The 24582-nt window shown below is 32.2% G+C and overlaps 3 protein-coding genes across 3 annotated transcripts; all 3 read left to right on the top strand.

The window, feature by feature from the left end:
• The first annotated feature begins 5770 nt into the window (after positions 1-5770).
• On the top strand, positions 5771-8753 carry LOC18040338 (receptor-like protein Cf-9 homolog). The gene is made up of 2 exons (XM_024183616.1): positions 5771-6281; positions 6457-8753. Exons 1-2 carry the CDS (start codon positions 5771-5773, stop codon positions 8751-8753), a joined length of 2808 nt encoding a protein of 935 aa, XP_024039384.1.
• Positions 8754-16660: 7907 nt separating this feature from the next.
• LOC18040337 (receptor-like protein 12) lies at positions 16661-18715 on the top strand. The gene is made up of 3 exons (XM_024183615.1): positions 16661-17276; positions 17407-17550; positions 17664-18715. Exons 1-3 carry the CDS (start codon positions 16661-16663, stop codon positions 18713-18715), a joined length of 1812 nt encoding a protein of 603 aa, XP_024039383.1.
• A 782-nt stretch (positions 18716-19497) lies between these two features.
• LOC112098017 (receptor-like protein 9DC3) lies at positions 19498-20097 on the top strand. The gene has a single exon (XM_024183614.1). It carries the CDS (start codon positions 19498-19500, stop codon positions 20095-20097), a length of 600 nt encoding a protein of 199 aa, XP_024039382.1.
• The last annotated feature ends 4485 nt before the right edge of the window (positions 20098-24582 follow it).

The following is a 24582-nucleotide window of genomic DNA, read 5'->3' as shown; positions in this document are numbered from 1 at the left end:
ATTAATTATTTTTATTGTTATTTTTATTAATATTAATATTATCATTATTAACAATAAAAATTATGATAAAAATAATAATTAATTTATCATTATTAACAACATTATCATTATTGTTGTTGTTGTTATTAGTATTATTATTAAAAATAATAATAACAATAATTAATAATAACTAAAATAATAAAGTTAATAAAATTTAATAATAATAATAATGTAATTTTCATTATCTAGATATAAAAGTGATATTAATTAAATAATAATAATAAATTTTAATAATGATAATATTAATAAATATAATATTAACAATAATTAATAGTAACTAAAATAATAAAGTTAATAAAATTTAATAATAATAATAATAAATGTTAATAATGATAATATTAATAAAAATAATATTAACAATAATTAATAATAACTAAAATAATAAAGTTAATAAAATTTAATAATAATAATAATATTTTAGTTGTTATTAATTATTGTTAATATTATTTTTAATAATAATAATAATAATAATAATAATAATAATAATAATAATAATAATAATAATAATAATAGCAACAACAACAACAACAACAACAACAACAACAACAACAACAACAACAACAACAACAACAACAACAATAATGATAATATTGTTAATAATGATAAATTAATTATTTTTATTAATTATTAATACTATGGGTATTTTGGTAAATTGATTCTCATTCCCTTTTTTCATTCGCATTTATTTTGCCAAGTAAACACATTAATGACATTCCAACATATTCCTATTACAGCCCATTCCCATTCCTTGAAGTAAACACACTATAAATGAGCGACTCTAACCAAATATTGAGCCAACCCCTATTAAAGGCATTTTCAACAACTAGAATGAAAGCAAATAAATAAATTTTTTAATTAAATTATTAATTAATAGTACAATAACCCAAAATTAAAAATATGTTTTCTTTGATTAATTTTAAAAAAAAAATTCAAACTGTAAAACTAGACATCCACATCTATTCCATTAATCCGTTATCTAATTAGCTAGTTAGGTACTATTTTAGTTAGTTTAGAAACTGTACTGTTTGATCATTAACATCGTAAACTTGATGAAATCGTAATAATTACGTAGAAGTATTGAAAGTGAGAAATTCAATACAATAAAATTTAAAACAAATACCTTTTTCTTACTCATGTGACTATGTGAGCAGGATTGAACCTTTAAATTAGTTCAAGAGATTTTACTGGTTTAAGTAGGAGCACTCATTCTAGTTATAAACATTCCATAAATATTATGATTGTTTTAATGGAACTTATTTTAGGATGAGAACATTCAAGTCTTTTTGACAATTTAAATAAAAAATTATGTTTTTGGCCAATAATTACTATAATATGGAAATCTGATAGCTAGTGCAACAATTAGGGATAACTGGTTCTACCCTTTTCTTTTACTTTAATCCTCCTTAATTACACGAGGAGAGTCAGAGAGTTCAAGAAAATGCAGAGACATCGGACAAATTAGAAATCTAATCCTAAATGTGTAGGACAACATTTGTCCATGAGGTTCCTTAAAACGCAACTTTTGTGCAGTGAAATTAAAACGGATGGCGGAAGCTCTAGAAACCTCGGATCGGCTTCATTCAAAAACGAAAATCAAGAGGAAAGATTGAAGTTTAATTACCTCACTTGTAGTTTCAAAAAAGACTTCGTGAAGTAGGAGAAAATGACTGACAACAGCAAGCTACGAACACTGTCCAGAAAATAAACCTCTGAACGAACAGCTTCTGTTTTGCCACGATTTGAGATCCTTAAAGCACCCCAATTGTGATGCCTCTAGTTAGTCCACACTTAGAAATGTTCTAGGAGTTCATAGGATTTGGGAATCACGAAATTTCGTTTAGAAATGAGAGTGATAATGAGGAACATGAATGCTAGTTCATGATGATTCATTCCACCAAATAAAGCCACCACTATCTTTAATAATGGCACCAAACATTATCATGTGCTAGACCCACCCACTAAGCCATTATTTATTGAATGTGATCTTATCACTTCAATAATTTATTTAATCAAATAAATAAATAACTAAATTAATTAAGTTTATCTTTAATTAATTAATCCCATTTTGATCAAATCAAATGGTTAAATGTGGGCTTCTTTTGTGACATGTTTTAATGCTTTCTCTTAATCCATATTAGGTCCAATAAAAGCCCAAAATTCTAAACCCAAAATTGGTCTAGAAGTCCATAATCATATATGAATCGGAACATGTCCAAAATGGTCATTTTACGTGCTTGATATTATACATAATGTTTAATTGAGGATTTATGAAATTTATTTTGTTCCTTAAACTATTTACGGAACATCTAAATTTCTATCTTAAATCATATTTAAGATATATTTATATATATATATATATTCATTCTTAATGAATTATAATATAAATATCGATTTTCCTAAAATTAGGAAATTTAACTTCTCATTTTCTAGTAACTCCTTTTTTCATTTCTATTTGGTGTGTGACTTTTTAGGTTCTTTGTTATAAGGTAGTAGAACTATTTTACTGATAACTCTTTATGCATTAAATGATGCTAAACCCTTTAGTCATCAAATAGAACTTTTCTAATGACCTTAAGATGCATTGCTAATACGCTTTACCAATATTAATCTTAAGGTTTCTACAAGTCATGAGTGACACCTAGCAGTATTTCACAACCATCCAAATAACAAGAATTGTTGGATCTATAGAACCTTTTCCATTGTATCCCTATGTCTTGGTCTCTCTTGGTCTCTTCATCATCCATGTCCAGAGAAAAGCACGCCTTACAGTTTATTATGTTAAGCAGTTATGCTTTATCTCAAAATAAATCTAAATGAACTTGGCATGAAAATATAATTTGAACTCCTTCAAACATATTTCACCTTGGCCAAGGATTTCTCATGCCAATTCATATTATCTCACAGGGACATCCTTTTTGTATATTACAAAGTGATGAATTCCATATTGGCCATACACTTGTCTCCATACATAGCCAACCATGACAGTTATTGCTAGATCTCTTCCTTGATTAGGAATCAATCATTATGCTTTCACATATCAGAGATATCTATGTATAAGACATCTATTATGTCTCAGGTCTAAAGACCATTACTAAACATAGTGTCTATCACAATGTATAATAAGCCATTAACACTCAAAACCATATGGCTTACTATATTTGGTCAAGTTCAGTAAACTCGTTCTCTCAACAAGTACCTATGTGTTTGACTTGACATCTCATGTCAATGATATGAAACTCACCATCCATTTTAGTATCACATACCATAAGGAGTCATAACACATACTAGTGTTTATAGGAATTTATAATGTCCAATCATAAATCCACCACTAGGAACTATTTTGGAAGTATAGTACAAAGGATGCACGTTTCATATTCTCGACAAACTCGAGAATGTGTTCCTTAACTATTTTACTTCTTGAACTATATTCATTAAATTAATTTATGAATGTTGATAACTTTGCCATTTTATAAATATCAAAATGTTATTCAAATACAATAATTCCTTAAACAAACAAACACCATTCGATTGGCCTTTAGGGCATATTACTAACAAAATGCACTGACGGAGTAGAAGATCTCATTCAGCATGCCGTGAAAGAAAAGTTAAGTGAACTGGTGGTGGTGGGGAAAGGAGAAAAAAGAAGCAGATTTATTCCATGAGCCTTTGCCACGTCCTAGTCATACAGACAATACACATGCAATACACGCATGTTTTTGACTCCAAATTAGCAATATTAACATCCATCCATTATAATGATATGGGGAATTCAACTTTAGTTGTCTTAGAACGGCGTTCATATTTACATCTCTCCTTCCTCATTCCTGTCTAAGAAACTAAAAAATAATTTTCTGACACGGCATATGCATAGAACATGCAAAGACCTAAACCACTTGACTGAAATCGAGCTTGCCATCACCTAAGATTGATTGATTCTCGAAGACTTCTAATTCTAGTCTTGAGTCTTCATCGAGCCTTGATCGTCTGTTGATAATGATTTATGACGACTTATAGTGAAGCCGACACTATAAAATGAAATATTTTTAATTTTAGTAAATCCAAATTTCATTAATTTTTCAGGGGTTTGTGTCGGATTAACACCTAATTTTAACAATTTTTTTTATCAACAACTATGAGTTCAAATTATCTTAACATCCATTATAATGATAAATGGCCAATTTTAATTTTAGCTGACTTAGAACAGTGTCCAAAAATACATCACTCTTTCGTCATTCTTATGTTAAAAACTAAGAAATAATTTTCTGACACGGCATATGTACAGAGCGTGCAAAGACTTCTAATTACTAGTCTCGAGTCTCTGAAAATCATGTCAATTTTAGTAAATCCAAATTCATTAATTTATCTTGTGTTTGTGTCTGATTAATTAGTTAATCGTGCCGAAATTGTCACTTCTACTATTATGACTTTGTTTGCATTAAAATTAATTTAATTATCATCTTTTTTCACTTTTTTTTTTAATTTAATAAACCTCGGTTAAGGAATGGAATTCACCATTTATCGCCAGTTGTTTGTAAGATTTGTTTGAATTTTGAGCTGATATCATATCCAAATAATATTTATCAATTTTTTTTTAAATTTCAAGTGGTCTGGACCACTTCGGAATTATGTTTTTCATTTTTTCAAACAAAAATAAAAATGAATGTATTACTCATTTACTCATGAATTAATCCTCACGTTTGCTATAAACGTATTTTCGGTGGTGACGGAATGGTAAAAGTTTACGACATCACATCAAATAATAAAAAATAAATATTATTAAGACTAACTTTTTGTTGAAAATTGATTAAAAAAAAAGAGTTGAAAAATCAAGTCTCCAATGGGAGAATGAAGAAAAGCAAAACCGCAAAATGAACAGTAGCCGCAAAATGAACAGTAGCCGTAAGATGAACAGTAGCCGCAAGATGAACAGTAGCCGCAAGATGAACAGTAGTCACTGGTGGCTATAAATAGAGGAGTGCTCCTCCTTATTGTTTGTATCCCAAATCCCAGAGAAGGAATCCAAGTTTTGGTGAGAAATTGAGAGAGAGAAATGTTCTTAAGCATGTAGTTATATTGAAGGAGAAGTTGGCTCCTCAATATGGGTATTACGGGTTTGCTTTGTTAAGGGATATTTCTCGGGATTATGTATTTGGGGCTTGGGTGAGAGAAAAATTATTTCTGAAAGTGGTTATAATAATTTTCCACATAGTGAATATTTTTCTCTGGTTGTCTTGTGACAACGGCCGTGGTTTTTCTCCGGATTTGGAGTTTTCCACGTAAATCTTGTGTTGTGTGATTGGTGTATTCTCCATTTAATTTTTCTTATTAATTTGTTGCTTGATAAATTGCTTGGAGAGATCTTGGGAGGAAGCTCAATTTCCTAACACTTTTGTTGACTTAAGAAAATAAAAAAAGAGTCCAATGACTATAATGTTTGAATTGCTGCAATTTGCCTATAAAAGCAAACCAAGATCCTCAAATTTCTTCACATCGACAAAGTTAAACAAATTTTATTTTTGAGAAAACTATGGGTTTATCCTCCATATGTTTATTCACAATGTTCATACTGTTAGTTTTTCCCTTCTTTTTCTTGAATTTCACAATTGCTAACGTCACTGCTTCTTCTATGCTGCCACTCTGCCATGATGATGAGCGCTCCGCTTTGTTGCAATTCAAAGAAAGCCGCATCAGTGGTGATTTTTATGCTTGGAAATTTGACTGTCGTCCTACAATGGCATCATGGAAGCCAGAAGAAGGTAGCGTTGATTGCTGCTCTTGGGACGGCGTTCATTGCAATAAGAACACTGGTCATGTCATCAAGCTTGACCTCTCCCATAGCTGCCTTTTTGGTTCTATCGACTCTAGCAGCAGCCTTTTCAAGCTTGTCCATCTCGAGTGGCTTAATCTTGCTTTGAATGACTTCAATTCCTCCGAAATCCCACCAGAAATCATCAACCTTTCCAGGTTATCATACTTGAACCTCTCTGGAACTTCTTTATCTGGTCAAATACCATCAGAAATTCTAAAGCTCTCCAACTTGGTGTCCCTTGATTTATCACTAAATGATGTTCCTGGTGGTAGACTTGAACTCCAGAAGCCCAGTTTCACAAATTTAGTCGAGAAATTAACCAATCTAAAAACACTTGACCTTGGTGATGTTTCTATTGATTCAACAATACCTCATAACATCGGAAATCTATCTTCTTTGACATTTGTTTCTCTTCGAAACTGTGAATTGCAAGGTAATTAAATTTTATATATTTTCTCCTTAATTAATATACATGCATGTTATTGTTAAATATATATATTTTACTCGAAAATTGCCAATTGCGATGTTAAATTCATTTGAAAAAATTATTATTATTTTTAATTTTCTACTTAAGCAATGTGTTCTTTTTTTTTTAATACAAATTTCAGGAAGAATTCCATCTTCACTCGGTAATCTATCGAAGCTCCTTCATTTAGACCTTTCACTAAATGAATTACAGGGTGAGCTGCCTGTTTCCGTTGGTAATCTTCATTCATTGAAAGAACTAGATCTCTCTGCAAATTTTTTGTCGAGTGAGTGGCCTATTTCCATTGGAAATCTTAGTTCTTTGAAAGAACTTGATCTTTCACAAAATAGATTTTTTGGTGAGTTGCCTATTTCCATGGGAAATCTTGGTTCTTTGAAAGAACTTGACCTTTCACACAATGCATTTTTTGGTGAGTTGCCTACTTCCATTCGAAATCTTTTTTCTTTGGAAAAACTTGACCTTTCATTCAATAAATTTTCGGGTGAGTTTCCATGGTCGACTGGAAATTTTAGTTCTTTGAAGTTATTAGATCTGAGGTCATGTAGTTTTTGGGGCAAAGTTCCACATTCGATTGGTAATTTCACCCGGCTACAATTTTTGTATCCTGGATTGAATAGTTTTTCGGGTGACTTACTTGGTTCCATTGGAAATCTTAGGTCATTGGAAGTAATACATATCCCTAAGTGTAATTTTTCAGGTCAAATTACATCTTCACTTAGGAATCTTACCCAACTTATCGTCCTTGACATGGCTCGAAATTCTTATAGCGGAATGATAGAGTTAGATGTTTTACTTACTAGCTGGAAAAATTTGGAACATTTAAGTCTCTCATCTAATAGGTTGTCAGTGCTCACCAAAGCCACTTCTAATACCACTTCAAAGAAACATCAGTATATAAAATTGCGTTCATGCAATCTTACTAAATTTCCAAATTTCTTGGAAAGCCAACATCATTTGGTGGTCTTGGACCTTTCTGACAATAGAATTCGGGGAAAAGTACCTAAATGGTTGTTAGACCCCAATATGCAGAATCTCATTGGCTTGAACCTTTCGCATAACTTGTTAACCGGGTTTGATCAGCATCCTGTTTTTCTTCCAGGGAATAAAGGTGGTTTGGTAACTTTTGATCTTAGCTCTAATAATTTACAAGGACCACTCCCCGTTCCACCCCCTGGAACCATTAACTATCTAGCGTCAAACAATAGCTTAACAGGGGAAATTCCATCGTGGATATGCAATTTGAATTTTCTTAAAAGCCTTGTTTTGTCTCACAATAACTTAAGTGGCTTGCTTCCTCAGTGTTTAAGCAATTTCAGTGATGAACTTTCGGTGCTCGACTTGCGGGGGAACAACTTCTTTGGGACCATCCCAAATACTTTCATTAAAGAAAGTAGATTAAGCGTGATTGATTTAAGCCATAATCTGTTCCAGGGAAGAATTCCAAGATCATTGATCAACTGTTCAAAGTTGGAATTTCTTGGTCTTGGGAACAACCAGATTAGTGACACTTTTCCCTCTTGGTTAGGAACTCTTCCAAACTTGAATGTTCTCATCCTACGATCCAACATATTTTACGGCATTATAGAAGAACCCAGAACTGATTGTGGATTTTCTAAACTCCGCATTATTGACCTATCTAACAACAGATTTACTGGAACGCTTCCATCAAAGAGCTTCCTGTGTTGGAATGCCATGAAAATTGTCAATACAAGTGAGCTAAGATATCTGCAAGATGTGCTTTTTCCGTATGGACAAGTGTCCAATAATGTAGTTAGCACTTACGACTACTCAATGACAATGAACAGCAAAGGGCGAATGATGACATATAAGAAGATTCCTGATATCCTCGCGGGCATTATTCTTTCAAACAATAGATTCGATGGGGCTATTCCAGCATCGATTGCGAATTTAAAGGGACTTCAAGTTTTAAACCTCCACAACAATAATCTCCAAGGCCATATTCCGTCATGTTTGGGCAATCTAACAAATTTGGAATCATTGGATCTCTCAGATAACAAGTTTTCAGGACGGATTCCTCAACAACTGGTTGAGCTCACATTTCTCGAATTCTTCAATGTCTCGGACAATTACCTTACAGGACCCATACCACAAGGAAAGCAATTTGCTACATTTGACAACACTTCTTTCGACGGCAACTCAGGATTGTGCGGAAGGCCTTTGTCCAAAGGATGTGAGAGTGATGAAGCTCCAACAAATGAAGATCATAATGAAGGCTCGGAGGAGTCTCTGTTTTCAAGCGCATCTGATTGGAAAATCATTCTGACTGGCTATGCGGGCGGGCTTGTGGCAGGATTGGTTCTCGGGTGCAACTTCAGCACTGGAATTATCGGATGGATTCTGGAGAAGTTGGGAACGCAGCAAAAGGCAACAAGGAGGAGGAGGAGACGTAGAAACTGAATGCAATTATAATGTTGTTGTGATTTTCGTTTCTAATTCTGTCATTGTAATGTTGGTGGTTTTTTTTTTTTATGGATCCTTACATTTCTCCTTAAAAAATAAAAATATAGATTGGTCTATTATGTATTGAAAATTGGTTGCTGGTTTTGTCGCTTTTCAAATTTAAATCACTACTAGGTATGAATAGAAAAATAATAGTGTTTGGTAATTAACATATTATTAAATTATAATTGTGAGGGATTAGGTTCTATTTCTACCATTAAGAAAATTGTAATAATAATTTTGACAACAAAAGTAAAGATAACAAAGGTTTTTATGCAAAAACTATGGGTCCAAATCATCTTTACAAGCATCCAAGCTAATGGTGACACTTGAATGATATGGCCAATTTAACTTTGGTTCGTCATTCCTATCTCAAAACCTAAGAAATAATTTTACAGCTATTTTCTTCTCTGTTACAGCTCTGTTTCTGCTTCTAATGAACAGCATCTATGTTAGTGTACTGGACTGTGGACAAACAAGAAGCAAATTTATTGACCAATTAGATGACAAATTAATTATTGAAAATAAAAGGAAATGTAATAAAGCCCCGATGAATAAGCTTGATGATATATCTAATTTTAAATTAAAAAAAAAAGATATTTACACAAAGATCCAAGATATCTACACAAAGATCCAACTTGTTATTTTTATTCCGCTTATTAGACCCAATGATTATAACTGGGCTCATGGCTAAATAAAATTAACTCGTTGTGTAATGAGTAGTAAATTCTATGTGTGTCGTGTATTTTGACTTCTCATGCCAAAACAGTTTTGTGAGAGTAGTGATATTTGACCCCATGTATTTATTTCAGTGGTCCTTAATTTTCAATTAATCTCCTTTATTTCTGAATTTATCATTATTAAAAAACAAAAATAACAAAAAGTTCTTTTATTCTATGATTTATCTCTCTCTCAGTCTCTTGAATCATCAATTTCTGAAAATTGAGCGAAAATTGAATTGAAGTTGAAATTTTTTAGCAGAGGAAAGGAATTAATATCAAAACATTTTTAACGACCATTATAAATAATTAGTTATCGTGTTCATTTGCATGCGTGTATGAAATAAAAACTCACAATTAGAAAGATAAAGATTTATAGGAGGTCAAGAAAATCTATACTTTTAATACTAAAAGTATTAACTATAAATTATTGCTTGAAATAAGTCCCAAATTTAATGACAAATCTTGCTATTAAACTAGAACCCAACAAAGATAAAAGTTTAGAAGCTATATATTTACTCAACCCACCAACTCAATCATAGATCACGAATCATACCCATTACTTTTTGATTTCATGTTGTAAAATCTATACTTCTAATACTTTTTAACAGCGGCTACATTCTTGTTGTTATATCCTATTTTTCTTGTAGTGGGGATGACGAACAAATGAAAAAATAAATCAGACACAAGTAGATAAATTAAGTATAAGGGACCACAATTCTAAAACTGGAAGTGGATTGTTATCTCAAATTTAATTTCAGTGACAGAGAATTAGGTTTAAGTTGCAGAAAAATTTTAGAAGAGTAGTAAAGATGACAGCAAAGGTTGTGATGCTTCTAGAGTTTGCTAGCTCAATTCTTGGTTCATGCCAAGCCTACATTTGACCAATACTTTAGCACAAATGTTATAGGTTCGATTTTCATTCAGAACTATGGCTTGCGGAACACAGCTCTGGTAGAACACATTACGTACATGGTGAGTTGTCACCATTTTTAAGTTACTACTGTGAAGTCAACTAACTGGCGGTGCCTCATTATAACTAATGCTGTAAATGGTTGTACTTGATGCCTAATAAATTAATAATAGCCAAAGCCAGCTACTTTTGTAATGTCAAAGATTTGCACGAACACTTTGCTTCCAACACGCAACTTCTTTTTTCTTTTTATTTTTGTTTAAAGCAAGCACTAAGAGAAGCTCCCTGAGATCGATGATTAGTTTATTAATAAATAATAAAGATAGAGGAATAGGGAGCGCCATGGAGCTAGCTTGCAGTGGCTGAAAAATTGAGACACCACGCTATATAAAACCAAAATTGAAGACACCCCTGTTAGAATTAAGAAGAAGAGGTTTTTTATTAAATTATTTATTTAATTGCCGAGTGAAATAAAGGCAATTCGCTATTCAATCCTTGCACAACCACTTATATTTTCGTCTCAGAAAATACCATCTAAGGTAAAGTAAATGCATGCAATTGAATGTCTCGATCAATGACGAGGGAGATAATGTTTTAATATTTAATATGTTGTTGGCCAGTTTGAAGGTGTTGCGGTCATATACTATTAATTCAATAACTTAAAATTGAATATTTTAATATATTTTATTAGTGTAAGTTTTTTAAATTATTTAGTTCTTAGTTTCAAAAGAATCTTTTAATTAATTTATATTTATAATTTATTGAATAAATAATTGATATCATTAATTTTAATAAATAAAATTATAAATATTATGATTTTATAAATATGTATTAATGTTATTATCGACTATGATTTATAACTCTATGTAAATCTAGTTTAACAATTAAGTTAACCCTTAAAAAAATTATTATTGTTGTTGTTGTTGTTAAGTAGTTAAAAAGAATTTTAATACCGTAAGGTCTCACTTAAAAACTAATATTATATTCTCTTAATATTAATAATTTATTATTATTGAATATGAAATTAAGTTTTGAATTTTTTATTCTATTGAATTTGAGAAAAGGCACATGAACATAAAAAAGTATAAAGGTTAGAAAAAAGTAGGCCAACAATTTGGTATGTCCTCTTAAAAAAAAAAAAAGCTTATCGTGCTTTTTTTCTTAAGCATGACACAAAACGACTTATGATACGGTATGTGTGTTGGGCTGGGTCTAAGTAAAAAAAAAAAAAAGGCACGACCTAGGACGGCATGAAATACAGGGTGGGCATGGTAAGGTACGAGTATGAGTATGGATGGGCCTTTCATTGATGGGCTAGGCCAACACCATCTCCACCACTAGATAACCTATTTTGTTAATAATAAAAAGAAAACTCTAAAATTTGAATAAATCATATTCAAACCTAATTTGTTTGATTTATTGTGAGAGGAAGACAATATTCTCTACACCAAATAGTATATTTTTGTAATGATCATATGCAGCCACATATGAATCTTTACGTAACCTTATTATTATGTTGTTTTCTAAAAAAGCTAACGACAAATTCTAGAATACATTAGAAATAACAAAATTAGTTAATGCATGCATGATATGTTTAATTAAATTAATTTAATCACGCTTACATGGAGATTTTCTAAAATAAAAGCACATATGTCATCAAATTATTTGTTTGTTGGGAATTGATATGATACCTCTATTGTATTATAGAATTTCACCCAAAAAGAATAATGTTATGAGTTGTTTTATATGATAATTTTATGTTATGAGTTGTTGATTTGGTAATTAATAGAATAATGGTTCATGATATTTTGGTGTGATGATTTGTGTATGGAGTTGGCTTGTATCATGATTTATAATAATTTGGGAGTAATATTACTAAACTTGTATTTGAGGTAATGCTTGTTGTTAGGGGGAGAATGTGTTGAAATTTCTACTCGGACAAACATGAGTAATGAATTTGCTACTCTTATTCTTTTCCTTTAAGTTTTCTTTTTGATGATGAAGGGGGAGAAGAAGACATATTTTTAAATTTATAAAAATTTACTACTCTTTTTCTTTGCCAATTAAGTTTTCTTTTTTATGATGAAGGGGGAGAAAAATCTATGTATTTAAATATGTTAATTTAGCTAATTGGCAAATTGTAAGAGAATATTATATTTAGGGGGAGCAATTTGTGGAATCATTCTTTAAATACATGAAATGTTTGTCATCATCAAAAAGGGGGAGATTGTTAACATATATGTTTCCATAATGTTGATTTTGATGCTAACAAACAAGATTAAGAATGATTAATCTTTTAAGCTCAAATTATTATTTTTTAAATAAATCATTATTTTCAAATTATAAAGGTTTCATATTTAATGGAAAAATGATGTTATGGAATTAAAGTGTTTTGGACTAAAATGAAAGTATTTTAAAACCTTTGATATTGTTTTTAAAATTTCGGATTTGGACCTATTTGAAATTATTTAAATATTTTGGGTCATTCTATAATTTCACATAGTTTGGGTGAAATCATAATTTCAGAAAGTTTTGGGATTGACAAAGCATTCTTTAAAAATTCTGAAATTGGACCTATTTGAAAGCTTTCATAACGTTTTGGGCCATAATATAGTTTTATAAAGTTTTGAGGACAAACCGGATGTTGGGCAGAATCTATCCGAATTGAAAGCGGCTAACCGGATCCTGACAAACGGTAATCCGGTTGTTGGGCAGTAAGCTTCTGGAGCTTAAATGGCTAACCGGATTTCACAAGCGGCATACCGGATGTTCAGAAATTCAAAATTGTGGCTATAACGGTAACATTAAGCGGCTAATCGGATGTCCATAAACGGTAAGCCGGTTATGACCAAAATGTGCATAACGGCTAGTTTTTTAGCTCAAACTATATAAACTCAAAACCAATTCATTTTTGGTAATCTTGGCAAGCAAAAACAAGTGCACACAACATATATTGAGCTTCAATTTCGTAAATCATCATTTATTAAATCACCTTTGTTCTTCAATTTGTATATCCACTCTTAAAGAGAGTTTCATTGATGTAATTTTCATTTCTCATCAAATTGTGAGTGTACAAGTGTGAGAAACACTTGGGGTGAAGAGATTGGAGAGATAATCTCTTGTTGTAAAGGTTCATTGACATCTTGAAGTCAATTGTAAACTATTGAAGCCTTGGAAAGGCTCGGATAGTGAAATCCTCAAGCCCGGTGTGCTTGGAGGCGTTGACGTATGCGGGGATTGCCGAACCACGTAAAAATCCTTGAGTTTGCTTTCTCTTCCCTTGCTCATTTATTATTGTGCTTTCATTGAATTTATTGTTTTCAAATTTATTAAGGCATTAGATTGGATTGTTGTGTGTTTGCTTAGCTTAATTTATAAAAACCCAATTCACCCCCCCTCTTGGGTTGCCTAGTTAGTATTTCAGTAGTGACACCGATGGCTTCAATAATGGACGCGAAGGCGCAACAATGAGCGTATGTGGTGATTTTGTGCCTAAAACCAATGGGTTCAAAATAATGGGGGTTCAAAATAAGGACGCGAAGGCTCGTTCAATAGCATATACTATGATTTTGGTTTCCATGCAATGGGTTTTAAAACCAATTTGTAGATTAAAATAGGTTAATTTTAGATTTTGAGGGGTTTCAGTGCTTTGGTTTCTCAGCCCTTGCCGATGAAGTGATAAGTCAAAGGTGCCAACACTTAATTTTTTTGTGGTTTAGTCAATATAGTTAAATGATAGCATTTAAATGTTAAATAAATATTTTTGTTTTAAAATTTTTTTAAATCTGTTAAACGGTGTCTTTCATGCCCAAATTAATTCCATCTGAAACTCACGGTTTGATTAAATATTAATATGCTATCATGTTTATCTAATATATAAAAACTCTATCACAAATCTGTCATGGCTTTATGATGTATGAAAATTCTTTCATGTGTCTATCACATTCTTGTGATTAATGACTAATTTTCTAATATGTATCACAAAAATTCTGTCATGTTAGCCCATTTTTCTAATAGTGAATGCAGGACCTACATTAACAAAAATGACAATTTGAAAAGCCATTTGCATCTCGAGAAGAAAGAGCGTTAATCTTTGAAGGAGAGAAATCCTACCAAGGGATGTGACTACATTGAAGACCCAAGTTTGACTACAGAAATTTGCAATGCAAGTACATTGCAAATGGTCAAAGAGGGATGAAGAGAAGGAGTTGGACCGCCAGCATGAAATCAGAGACTCCAACCAAATATTGAACCAACCCCTATTAAAGGCATTTTCAACAACTAGAATGATAGCAAATAAATAAATTTTTAATTAAATTATTAATTAATAGTACAATAACTCAAAATTGAAAATATGTTTTCTTTGATTAATTTAAAAAAAATTCAAACTCTAAAATTAGACATCCACATCTATTCCATCAATCCGTTATCTAATTAGCTAACTAGGTACTATTTTAGTTAGTTTAGAAACTGTACTGTTTGATCATTAGCATCGTAAACTTGATGAAATCGTAATAACTACGTGGAAGTATTGAAATTACGAAATTCAATACAATAAAATTTAAACAAATCCCCTCTCCTCTCCTTACTCATGTGAGCAGGATTGAACCTTTAAATTAGTTCAAGAGATTTTACTAGTTCAAGTAGGAGCACTCATTCTAGTTATAAACATTCCATAAATATTATGATTGTTTTAATGGAACTTATTTTAGGATGAGAACATTCAAGTCTTTTTGACAATTTAAATAAAAAATTATGTTTTTGGCCAATAATTACTATAATATGGAAATCTGATAGCTAGTGCAACAAATAGGGATAACTCGTTCTACCCTTTTCTTTTACTTTAATCCTCCTTAATTACTCGAGGAAGAGTAGAGAGTTCAAGAAAATGCAGAGACATCGGACAAATTAGAAATCTAATCCTAAATGCACTGATGGAGTAGAAGATCTCATTCAGCATGCCGTGAAGGAAAAGTTAAGTGAACTGGTGGTAGTGGGGAAAGAAGAAAAAAGAAGCAGATCTATTCCATGAGCATTTGCCACGTCCTAGTCATACAGGCAATACAAATGCAATCAACGCATGACTTTGACTCCAAGTTAGCAAATATTAACATCCATTATCATGATATGGCGAATTCAACTTTAGTTGGCTTAGAACTAAGAAAGAATTTTCTGACACGACATATGATTGATACTCGAAGACTTCTAATTCTAGTCTTGAGTCTTTATCCGCCGGCCTTGATCGTCTGGATAATGATTTATGACGACTTATAGGGAATCCGACACTATAAAATGAAGTATTTTTAATTGATCTAAATTAAAAAATCACGCCAATTTTAGTGAATCCAAATTTCATTAATTTTTCTGGTGTTTGTGTCTGATTAACACCTAATTTTAACTTCTAGAATGATTTTGCATGAAATTATGGAATTTTGGGTTGTTAACGTGAGATATTTGTTACATTTTAGGTGCACTAATTAGAGCCCATCTCAGAAACCATCAGCTAAAGCTCATTACAAATTGGCGCATTGGCAGATCGGCTAAGAAATCTAAAGGAGTAAAACTCGAATTCTTGGCGTGATTTTTTAATCACAAGGTACATGTGCTCATCACTCAACCAACGAGTGCGTAGTTTACAAAGAAGAGTGACAGTGATAATGTTGCTAGTTTGGAGATAATATCAACATGCCGTGGGGAGGAAAATTTTTGAGTTGTAGTGAAAAGTCATCAGCCAATGACATATACTCGAGTATGCAGAATACTCAACTGGCCGTGAAGGGAAATACAAGAGGGGAAAGGAGAAAAAAAAAAGAAGCAAATTAATTCAGAAAATGAAATTATAGAAAATGAAAGGAAATATAAACACAGGTCAAGTTCGATAGATCCTATTAAAGAATTGTTTTTTCTGGATAGATTGTTAATAACACATTAAATCAATTTTTTTTTGTGGGGCATCACATCAAATAATAAAAAATAAATATTATTAAGACTAACTTTTGTTGACTTAAAAAAATAAAAAAAGAGTCCAATGACTAAAATGTTTGAATTGCTGCAATTTCCCTAAAAAAGCAAACCAAGATCCTTAAATTTCTTCACATCTACAAAGTTAAACAAATTTTATTTTTAAGAAAACTATGGGTTTATCCTCCATATGTTTATTCACAATATTCATACGGTTAGTTTTTCCCTTCTTTTTCTTTAATTTTACAATTGCTAACTTCACTGCTTCTTCTATGCCGCCACTCTGCCATGATGATGAGCGCTCTGCTTTGTTGCAATTCAAAGAAAGCCGCATCAGTGGTGATTTTTATGCTTGGAAATTTGACTGTCGTCCTACAATGGCATCATGGAAGCCAGAAGAAGGTAAGGTTGATTGCTGCTCTTGGGACGGAGTTCATTGCAATAAGAACACTGGTCATGTCATCAAGCTTGACCTCTCCCATAGCTGCCTTTTTGGTTCTATCAACTCTAGCAGCAGCCTTTTCAAGCTTGTCCATCTTGAGTGGCTTAATCTTGCTTTGAATGACTTCAATTCCTCCGAAACCCCACCAGAAATCATCAACCTTTCCAGGTTATCATACTTGAACCTCTCTGGAACTTCTTTATCTGGCCAAATACCATCAGAAATTCTAAAGCTCTCCAATTTGGTGTCCCTTGATTTATCACTAAATGATGTTCCTGGTGGTAGACTTGAACTCCAGAAGCCTAGTTTCGTAAATTTAGTGGAGAAGTTAGGCAATCTAAAAACACTTGACCTTGGTGATGTTTCTATTCAGTCAACGATACCTCATAACATCGCAAATCTATCTTCTTCGACGATTATTTCTCTCCGAAACTGTGAATTGCAAGGTAATTAAATTTTATATATTTTCTCCTTAATTAATATACATGCAATGTTAAATTCATTAGTAAAAACTATTATTATTTTTAATTTTCTACTTAAGCAATGTGTTCTTTTTTCTTTTTTAACAAATTTCAGGAAGAATTTCATCCTCACTCGGTAATCTATCCAAGCTCCTTCATTTAGACCTTTCACTAAATGAATTACAGGGTGAGCTGCCTGTTTCCGTTGGTAATCTTCGTTCATTGGAAGAACTTGATCTCTCTGCAAATTTTTTGTCGAGTGAGTGGCCTATTTCCATTGGAAATCTTAGTTCTTTGAAAGAACTTGACTTTCACAAAATAGATATTTTGGTGAATTGCCTATTTCCATGGGAAATCTTGGTTCTTTGAAAGAACCTGACCTTTCACAAAATGGATATTTTGGTGAGTTGCCTACTTCCATTCGAAATCTTTTTTCTTTGGAAAAACTTGACCTTTCATTCAATAATTTTTCGGTTGAGTTTCCATGGTCCACTGAAAATTTTAGTTCTTTGAAGTTATTGGATCTGAGGTCATGTAGTTTTTGGGGCAAAGTTCCACATTCGATTGGTAATTTCACCCAGCTACAATTTTTGTATCTTCGATTGAATAATTTTTCGGGTGACTTACTTGGTTCCATTGGAAATCTTAGATCATTGGAAGCAATACATATCGCTAAGTGTAATGTTTCAGGTCAAATTACATCTTCACTTAGGAATCTTTCCCAACTTTTCTTCCTTGACCTTGCTAAAAATTCTTATAGAGGAACGATAAAGTTAGATGTTTTACTTACTAGCTGGAAAAATTTGGAATTTTTAGCTCTCTCATTAAATAGGTTGTCAGTGCTCACCAAAGCCACTTCTAATACCACTTCACAGAAACTTAAGTATATAGGACTGCGTTCTTGCAATCTTACTAAATTTCCAAATTTCTTGCAAAACCAATATCATTTGCTGGTCCTGGACCTTTCTGACAATAGAATTCAAGGAAAAGTACCTAAATGGTTGTTAGACCCCAATATGCAGAATCTCAATGCCTTGAACATTTCGCATAACTTTTTAACTGGGTTTGATCAGCATCTTGTTGTTCTTCCAGCGAATAAAGGTGATTTGCTGACTTTTGATCTTAGCTCTAATAATTTACAAGGACCACTCCCAGTTCCACCCCCCGGAACCATTCACTATCTAGCTTCAAACAATAGCTTAACTGGGGAAATTCCATCGTGGATATGCAATTTGAATATTCTTGAAAGCCTTGTTTTGTCTCACAATAACTTAAGTGGATTGCTTCCTCAGTGTTTAGGCAATTCTAGTGATGAACTTTCAGTGCTCGACTTGCAGGGGAACAACTTCTTTGGGACCATCCCAAATACTTTCATTAAAGAAAGTAGATTAGGCGTGATTGATTTAAGCCATAATATATTTTAAGGAAGAATTCCAAGATCATTGATCAACTGTTCAAAGTTGGAATTTCTTGGTCTTGGGAACAACCAGATTAGTGACACTTTTCCCTCTTGGTTAGGAACTCTTCCAAACTTGAATGTTCTCATCCTACGATCTAACATATTTTATGGCATTATAAAAGAACCCAGAACTGATTGTGGATTTTCTAAACTCCGCATCATTGACCTATCTAACAACATATTTATTGGAACGCTTCCATTAAAGAGTTTCTTGTGTTGGAATGCCATGAAAATTGTCAATACAAGTGATGCAGCGGAATTTTAATGTTCAAAATATTCTGTTGATTCTAGAGAATACCGGAACAAAAGAACAACTAAATTCACGTTGATTCAAAAGAATACCGCGAATTTAGGGGTTAAGACTCGTTGATTCTGCAGAATACCGAGAATTAACTGTTCAAATACTCACAAAGAGATTTGAAAATTGAAATATTATTAAACTCAAAATTCTACCATCAAAGACTACAAGAGGGAGCTATTTATAGTAGTAGTAATTATCCTAATTCATGAAGTAAAAACAAAATCCTAAATTGAAAGGGAAACAAAATTCTAAATTAGAAAGGAATTTAAAAGTCTTAAACTTTAGTTAATAAGGAAACTAATCCTAGTATAATATGGATTCCTACTCTTCATCAACAAGTGAGCTAAGATATCTGCAAGATGTGCTTTCTCCGTATGGACAAACGGCCAATGATATACTTAGCACTTACGACTACTTAATGACAATGAACATCAAAAGGGCGAATGATGACATATAACAAGATTCCGGATATCCTAGCGGGCATTATTCTCTCAAACAATAGTTTTGATTCGGTGATTCCAGCATCGATTGCGAATTTAAAGGGACTTCAAGTTCTAAATCTCCAGAACAATAGTCTCCAAGGCCATATTCCGTCATGTTTGGGCAATCTACCAAATTTGGAATCATTGGATCTCTCAAACAATAAGTTTTCAGGACAGATTCCTCAACAACTAGTTGAGCTCACATTTCTCGAATTCTTCAATGTCTCGGACAATCACCTTACAGGACTGATACCACCAGGAAAGCAATTTGCTACATTTGACAATACTTCTTTCGACAGCAACTCAGGATTGTGTGGAAGGCCTTTGTCCAAAGGATGTGAGAGTGATGTAGCTCCAGCAAATGAAGATCATACTAAGGGCTCAGAGGAGTCTCTATTTTCGGGCACATCTGATTGGAAAATCATTCTGATTGGCTACGCGGGCGGACTTGTGGCAGGATTGGTTGTCGGGTTCAACTTTAGCACAGGAATTATCGGATGGATTCTGGAGAAGTTGGGAACGCAGCAAAAGGCAACAAGGAGGAGGAGGAGACGTAGAAACTGAATGCAATTATAATGTTATTGTGATTTTCGTTTCTAATTCTGTCATTGTAATGTTGGCGGTTTTTTTTTTTATAGGATCCTTACATTTCTCCTCAAAAAATAAAAATATAAGCTGGTTATTATATATTAAAAACTGGTTTCTGGATTTGTCGCTTTTCAAATTTAAATCACTACTAGGTATGAATAAAAAAATAATAGTGTTTGGTAATTAACATATTATTAAATGATAATTGTGAGGGATTAGGTTCTACTTCTACCATTAAAAAAATTATATTAATAATAATTTTGACAACAAAAGTAAAGGTAACAAAGGTTTTTATGCAACAACTATGGGTTCGAATCATCTTTTAACTTTGGTTGACTTAAAATGGTGCCCCTGCATCTGTCCTTCGTCATTCCTATCTCAAGAACAATTTTAATACATCTGTTTTCCCACTAATCTTTGCTGTATATAATTGCTGATGTGTTTACTTTCAATACTATTTAACACAAAACTCTCTTTTAAGTTTCAGTGCCAAAGCTTTAAAGATGTTAATATATGGGTTTGTGAGTAATGTTTCATTGGCTTATTTTAGAAATCTGACGATTTGATTATTGTTTCATGGTTAGAGCTTAGAGAAGGCATTTGCCCCCATTTGCTCATTTGATTCAGATTCAAGTTTACTGTAATTATAGGTTTCAATTTTGATTATAAATTAACACTGGGTCCTAGTTTTGGCCATAGGTGTTACAATTAATTGCAATTACTTTGTAGTCCAGTTGGATAAATATCTCACTACTAGAATAATGGGCCAACATGACAGAATTTTTGTGAAAGATATTAGAAAATTAGTCATTTATCACAAGAATATGATAGACACGTGACAGAATTTTCATATATCGTAAAGGCATGACAGATTTGTGATAGAGTTTTTATATATCATATAAATATGATAGCATATTAATATTTAATAAAATGGTGAGTTTAGTACAGATCAATTTGGGCATGAAACGGCACCGAGGATTGATTTTTCATAATTAAAAAAATTTGAAAAACAAAAGTATTTATTTAACTTCTTAACGTTGTCGTTTACTATAAACTACAAGAAAATTCTAAGTGTTAATAAACACTTCAGCTCCTTTGACTTCATCACTCCATCAGCAAGGGCTGAAAAACCTAAGCATTGAAACCCCTCAAAATCCAGAATTAACAAGCCCTACTTTAATCTACAAATTGGTTTTGAAATCCATTGTATAGAAACCAAAATCATTGTACGTGCTATTGAAGCAACCACTTCATTATAAATTTTTAGGCACAAGATCACCATATATGCTCATTGTTGCGCCTTCGAACAACACGTTCCCTTTTGAAGCCGTCGTTGTCACTATTTCTTTGCATTGTTTAATTGGCGGTGGAGAAGCCATCCTTGTAATTGCTGAATCCTTAGCTTTATTGTCAATTAGCTTTTTTATTTTTTTATTTTGAATAAATTAGTTGGGCATTATAAAATTAATTGTCAGTTTTATTGTTATCTCCCTTATTTGTTCATAATTTATGCCTCTTTTTTGGGGATTTCTATAATGAATGGTTTACCTTTATTATTAATTTTTTTAATTCTTGTTTGTTTCTTTTGTTATTTTTTAATTTTTTTTTTTAATTCAAGAAGCTTATACTTTGTCCTTTTATTAAACCTAGAAATTGCTCAATCATTTAATTTAGTATGCCCTCTTTTAAAAATTTTTTTTTTTCTGAATTGCAGGATTTCACTGCTTTGTTTCCTTTCAAATTCGATTTCTAACATCAGGTTTGTTCAATTCTTTACTTGCCTTTCCATTCAATGTTTAAAAAATGCTTGCTGGCAATGGTTTGTCTGAAGGTTGTTATATTTTGTAATTTTTCAGTCAAAGCTTGCATGTGTGTGAACTGATTTTGCTTGATGATATAGCACTTTTCATTGGCTGGTGTTTTTTATTGGGAAGGATCCGAAACTGAGGTCCAATGGTGTTGACATATATTTTAATGATTGTGATTTAGACTTGGTAATTGATAATACTTTCTAGTGTATTTTATTGAGTTGAAAAGTGAGGCCCCCTTTTTCAATTGTCTTTTTAATGTTTGAAAGAAATGGTACCATGTGGGGGCAAGTTTGGTCATGTGGACCAAGCAATGTTTAGTTGCTTATATATATATATGTATATATATATAGTCTGGTGGTCCATGAAATACTGGATTGTTAGATTTTTTTTAAAAATAAATGTTAGATATATGTGGGCTAAATTATTTACGATATTATTAGCTGGGTATTGTTAGTTACAGGTTTTGGCAAACGATGACAACACGTTGGTGAAGTTATATTTGTTGCACATGATGACAAGCTTTTGTTTTTAATTTATTTATTTCATTAATTTATAAACTGAATATTAATATTGTTTTGTTGCTTAATTTATTGATAATGGAAACCGTTTATCATTGCTGCCCATTACTACAATATGTTGAAATTTGTCTCGATTATATGTCATGTGCTAAACAAAAAATGGATAAATCTTGCCTTAAATATGATATGTTGTTTGATAAGTATGTGGCTGATGTGAAAAAAATTATTAAGATTGTAGTTAAAAGACTAGGATTCTTTCCAAAAAAGAGTTTCTTTCCTCTTATAATTCTTATAAACCTAAATAGAAATAAATATGATATGCTTGCACTCATTCTTAGTTATAAACATTCCATAAATATTATGATCATTTTAATGGAACTTATTTTAGGATGAGAACATTCAAGTCTTTTTGACAATTTAAATAAAAAATTATGTTTTTGGCCAATAATTACTCTAATATGGAAATCTAATAGCTAGTGCAACAAATAGGGATAACTGGTTCTACCCTTTTCTTTTACTTTAATCCTCCTTAATTACACGAGGAAGAGTAGAGAGTTCAAGAAAATGCAGAGACATCGGACAAATTAGAAATCTAATCCTAAATGCACTGATGGAGTAGAAGATCTCATTCAGCATGCCGTGAAGGAAAAGTTAAGTGAACTGGTGGTAGTGGGGAAAAGAGTAAAAAGAAGCAGATTTATTCCATGAGCCTTTGCCACGACCTAGTCATACAGACAATACAAATGCAATCAACGCATGACTTTGACTCCAAATTAGCAATATTAACATCCATTATAATGATATGGCGAATTCAACTTTAGTTGGCTTAGAACGGCGTTCATATTTACATCTCTCCTTCATCATTCTTGTCTATGAAACTAAGAAATAATTTTCTGACACGACATATGCATAGAACATGCTGTTGGGGAAAATTCAGTTTTTTAATTTTTTATAAAACCTTTTAAGATCGCTCTCATATAATATATAAGAATTTGTAATCTAGAAATCGTACCTTGAAAATCCGATTTAGATTTTTCCGCTGAAGTGATTTAGGCTCCCAGATCACGATCCGTCACCACCACGCCTATTAGATCACAATCCATCACCACCACGCTTGTTAGATCACGAACTGTCACCAATGATCTTCCAGGTTATGACTCAGGTTTGATCTGCACTTGACGTGTGGGCGCCTTTATCACTACTAAAACAACTAGCACGAGAAAATTTTTCTCTCAACAATAGAGAGAAAAATCTTTTTCTCTCATCTGTATAAAGTGGCTGCTCTCTCTTTCTTTAGAGAAAATAAGTCTTTTTATATCTCCCTTTTGTGAAAACCCTAGGCTCCAAATTATCAAAATCAAAACTCACGTTACTTGCTTTTTCTATAGGGGACCCACCTTGTAAAATAACATAAGGCCCCTTACACACAAGCTAATTAAATGGAGCCTCCCACTAAATGATATATTTAGGCTTTTGACCCAAATAGCTAGTTATCTTGCTTATTAATCCAGTAGTGGTGCAGTCAATTAAATGAGCTAACCCGGGGATCATTTGGGAACATACACTAATGGCTACAATAATTAGGCCTATAATTAAACTAGCCCAATTATTTAATTCCAAATCTACTCCACTAAAAGATTGGAACTGACTTCCATAATTGTATGCTCGAATAATAATTCGTCCCAAGCCACATTGATTTCTTTACTGCACAATCATTTGTACCACATCGTTAATTAAATTGATATCTCAACTGTCCAATCAATTTAATAACATCTTGGTCCTTGATACTTACTGGTTTTCTCTAATGATAATTTTCAACATACTAAATATGTTGACACACTCTAGCCAGAGAATTATATGATCAAGTGTCGAAAACCCATCAAGAGATGTGTTGTACAAATTCTATATTGTTAATCCATAACTCCAATACTCATAATTGCTCCCACCAAGATACCGGGTAATCTTGACCACAAGAATGTGTCGTGCCGATTGGTAACTCAAATGGAATAACAATTACAATCATGAAATCATAATTAACTCAAGATTAAGATTACAGTAAAATCAATGCCTATGAGATTTAATAAGTCTGACAGTCATTTCAAGGTTAAATAAATCTCATATGTGATCTTGTT

Source organism: Citrus clementina, unplaced genomic scaffold (genome assembly GCF_000493195.1).
Source record: "Citrus clementina cultivar Clemenules unplaced genomic scaffold, Citrus_clementina_v1.0 scaffold_5, whole genome shotgun sequence".
NCBI classification, from domain to species: Eukaryota; Viridiplantae; Streptophyta; class Magnoliopsida; order Sapindales; family Rutaceae; genus Citrus; species Citrus x clementina.
The sequence above is the reverse complement of the archived record's forward strand: the minus strand, read 5'-3'. Positions and strand labels throughout refer to the sequence as shown.

Coding starts and splice junctions, on each gene's coding strand:
- LOC112098017 (XM_024183614.1), top strand. CDS start 19,498: ATGACATATAACAAGATTCCGGATATCCTAGCGGGCATTATTCTCTCA.
- LOC18040338 (XM_024183616.1), top strand. CDS start 5,771: ATGGCATCATGGAAGCCAGAAGAAGGTAGCGTTGATTGCTGCTCTTGG. Junction 6,282..6,456: donor TCGAAACTGTGAATTGCAAG/GTAATTAAATTT, acceptor TACAAATTTCAG/GAAGAATTCCATCTTCACTC.
- LOC18040337 (XM_024183615.1), top strand. CDS start 16,661: ATGCCGCCACTCTGCCATGATGATGAGCGCTCTGCTTTGTTGCAATTC. Junction 17,277..17,406: donor CCGAAACTGTGAATTGCAAG/GTAATTAAATTT, acceptor AACAAATTTCAG/GAAGAATTTCATCCTCACTC. Junction 17,551..17,663: donor CTCTGCAAATTTTTTGTCGA/GTGAGTGGCCTA, acceptor GTTCTTTGAAAG/AACCTGACCTTTCACAAAAT.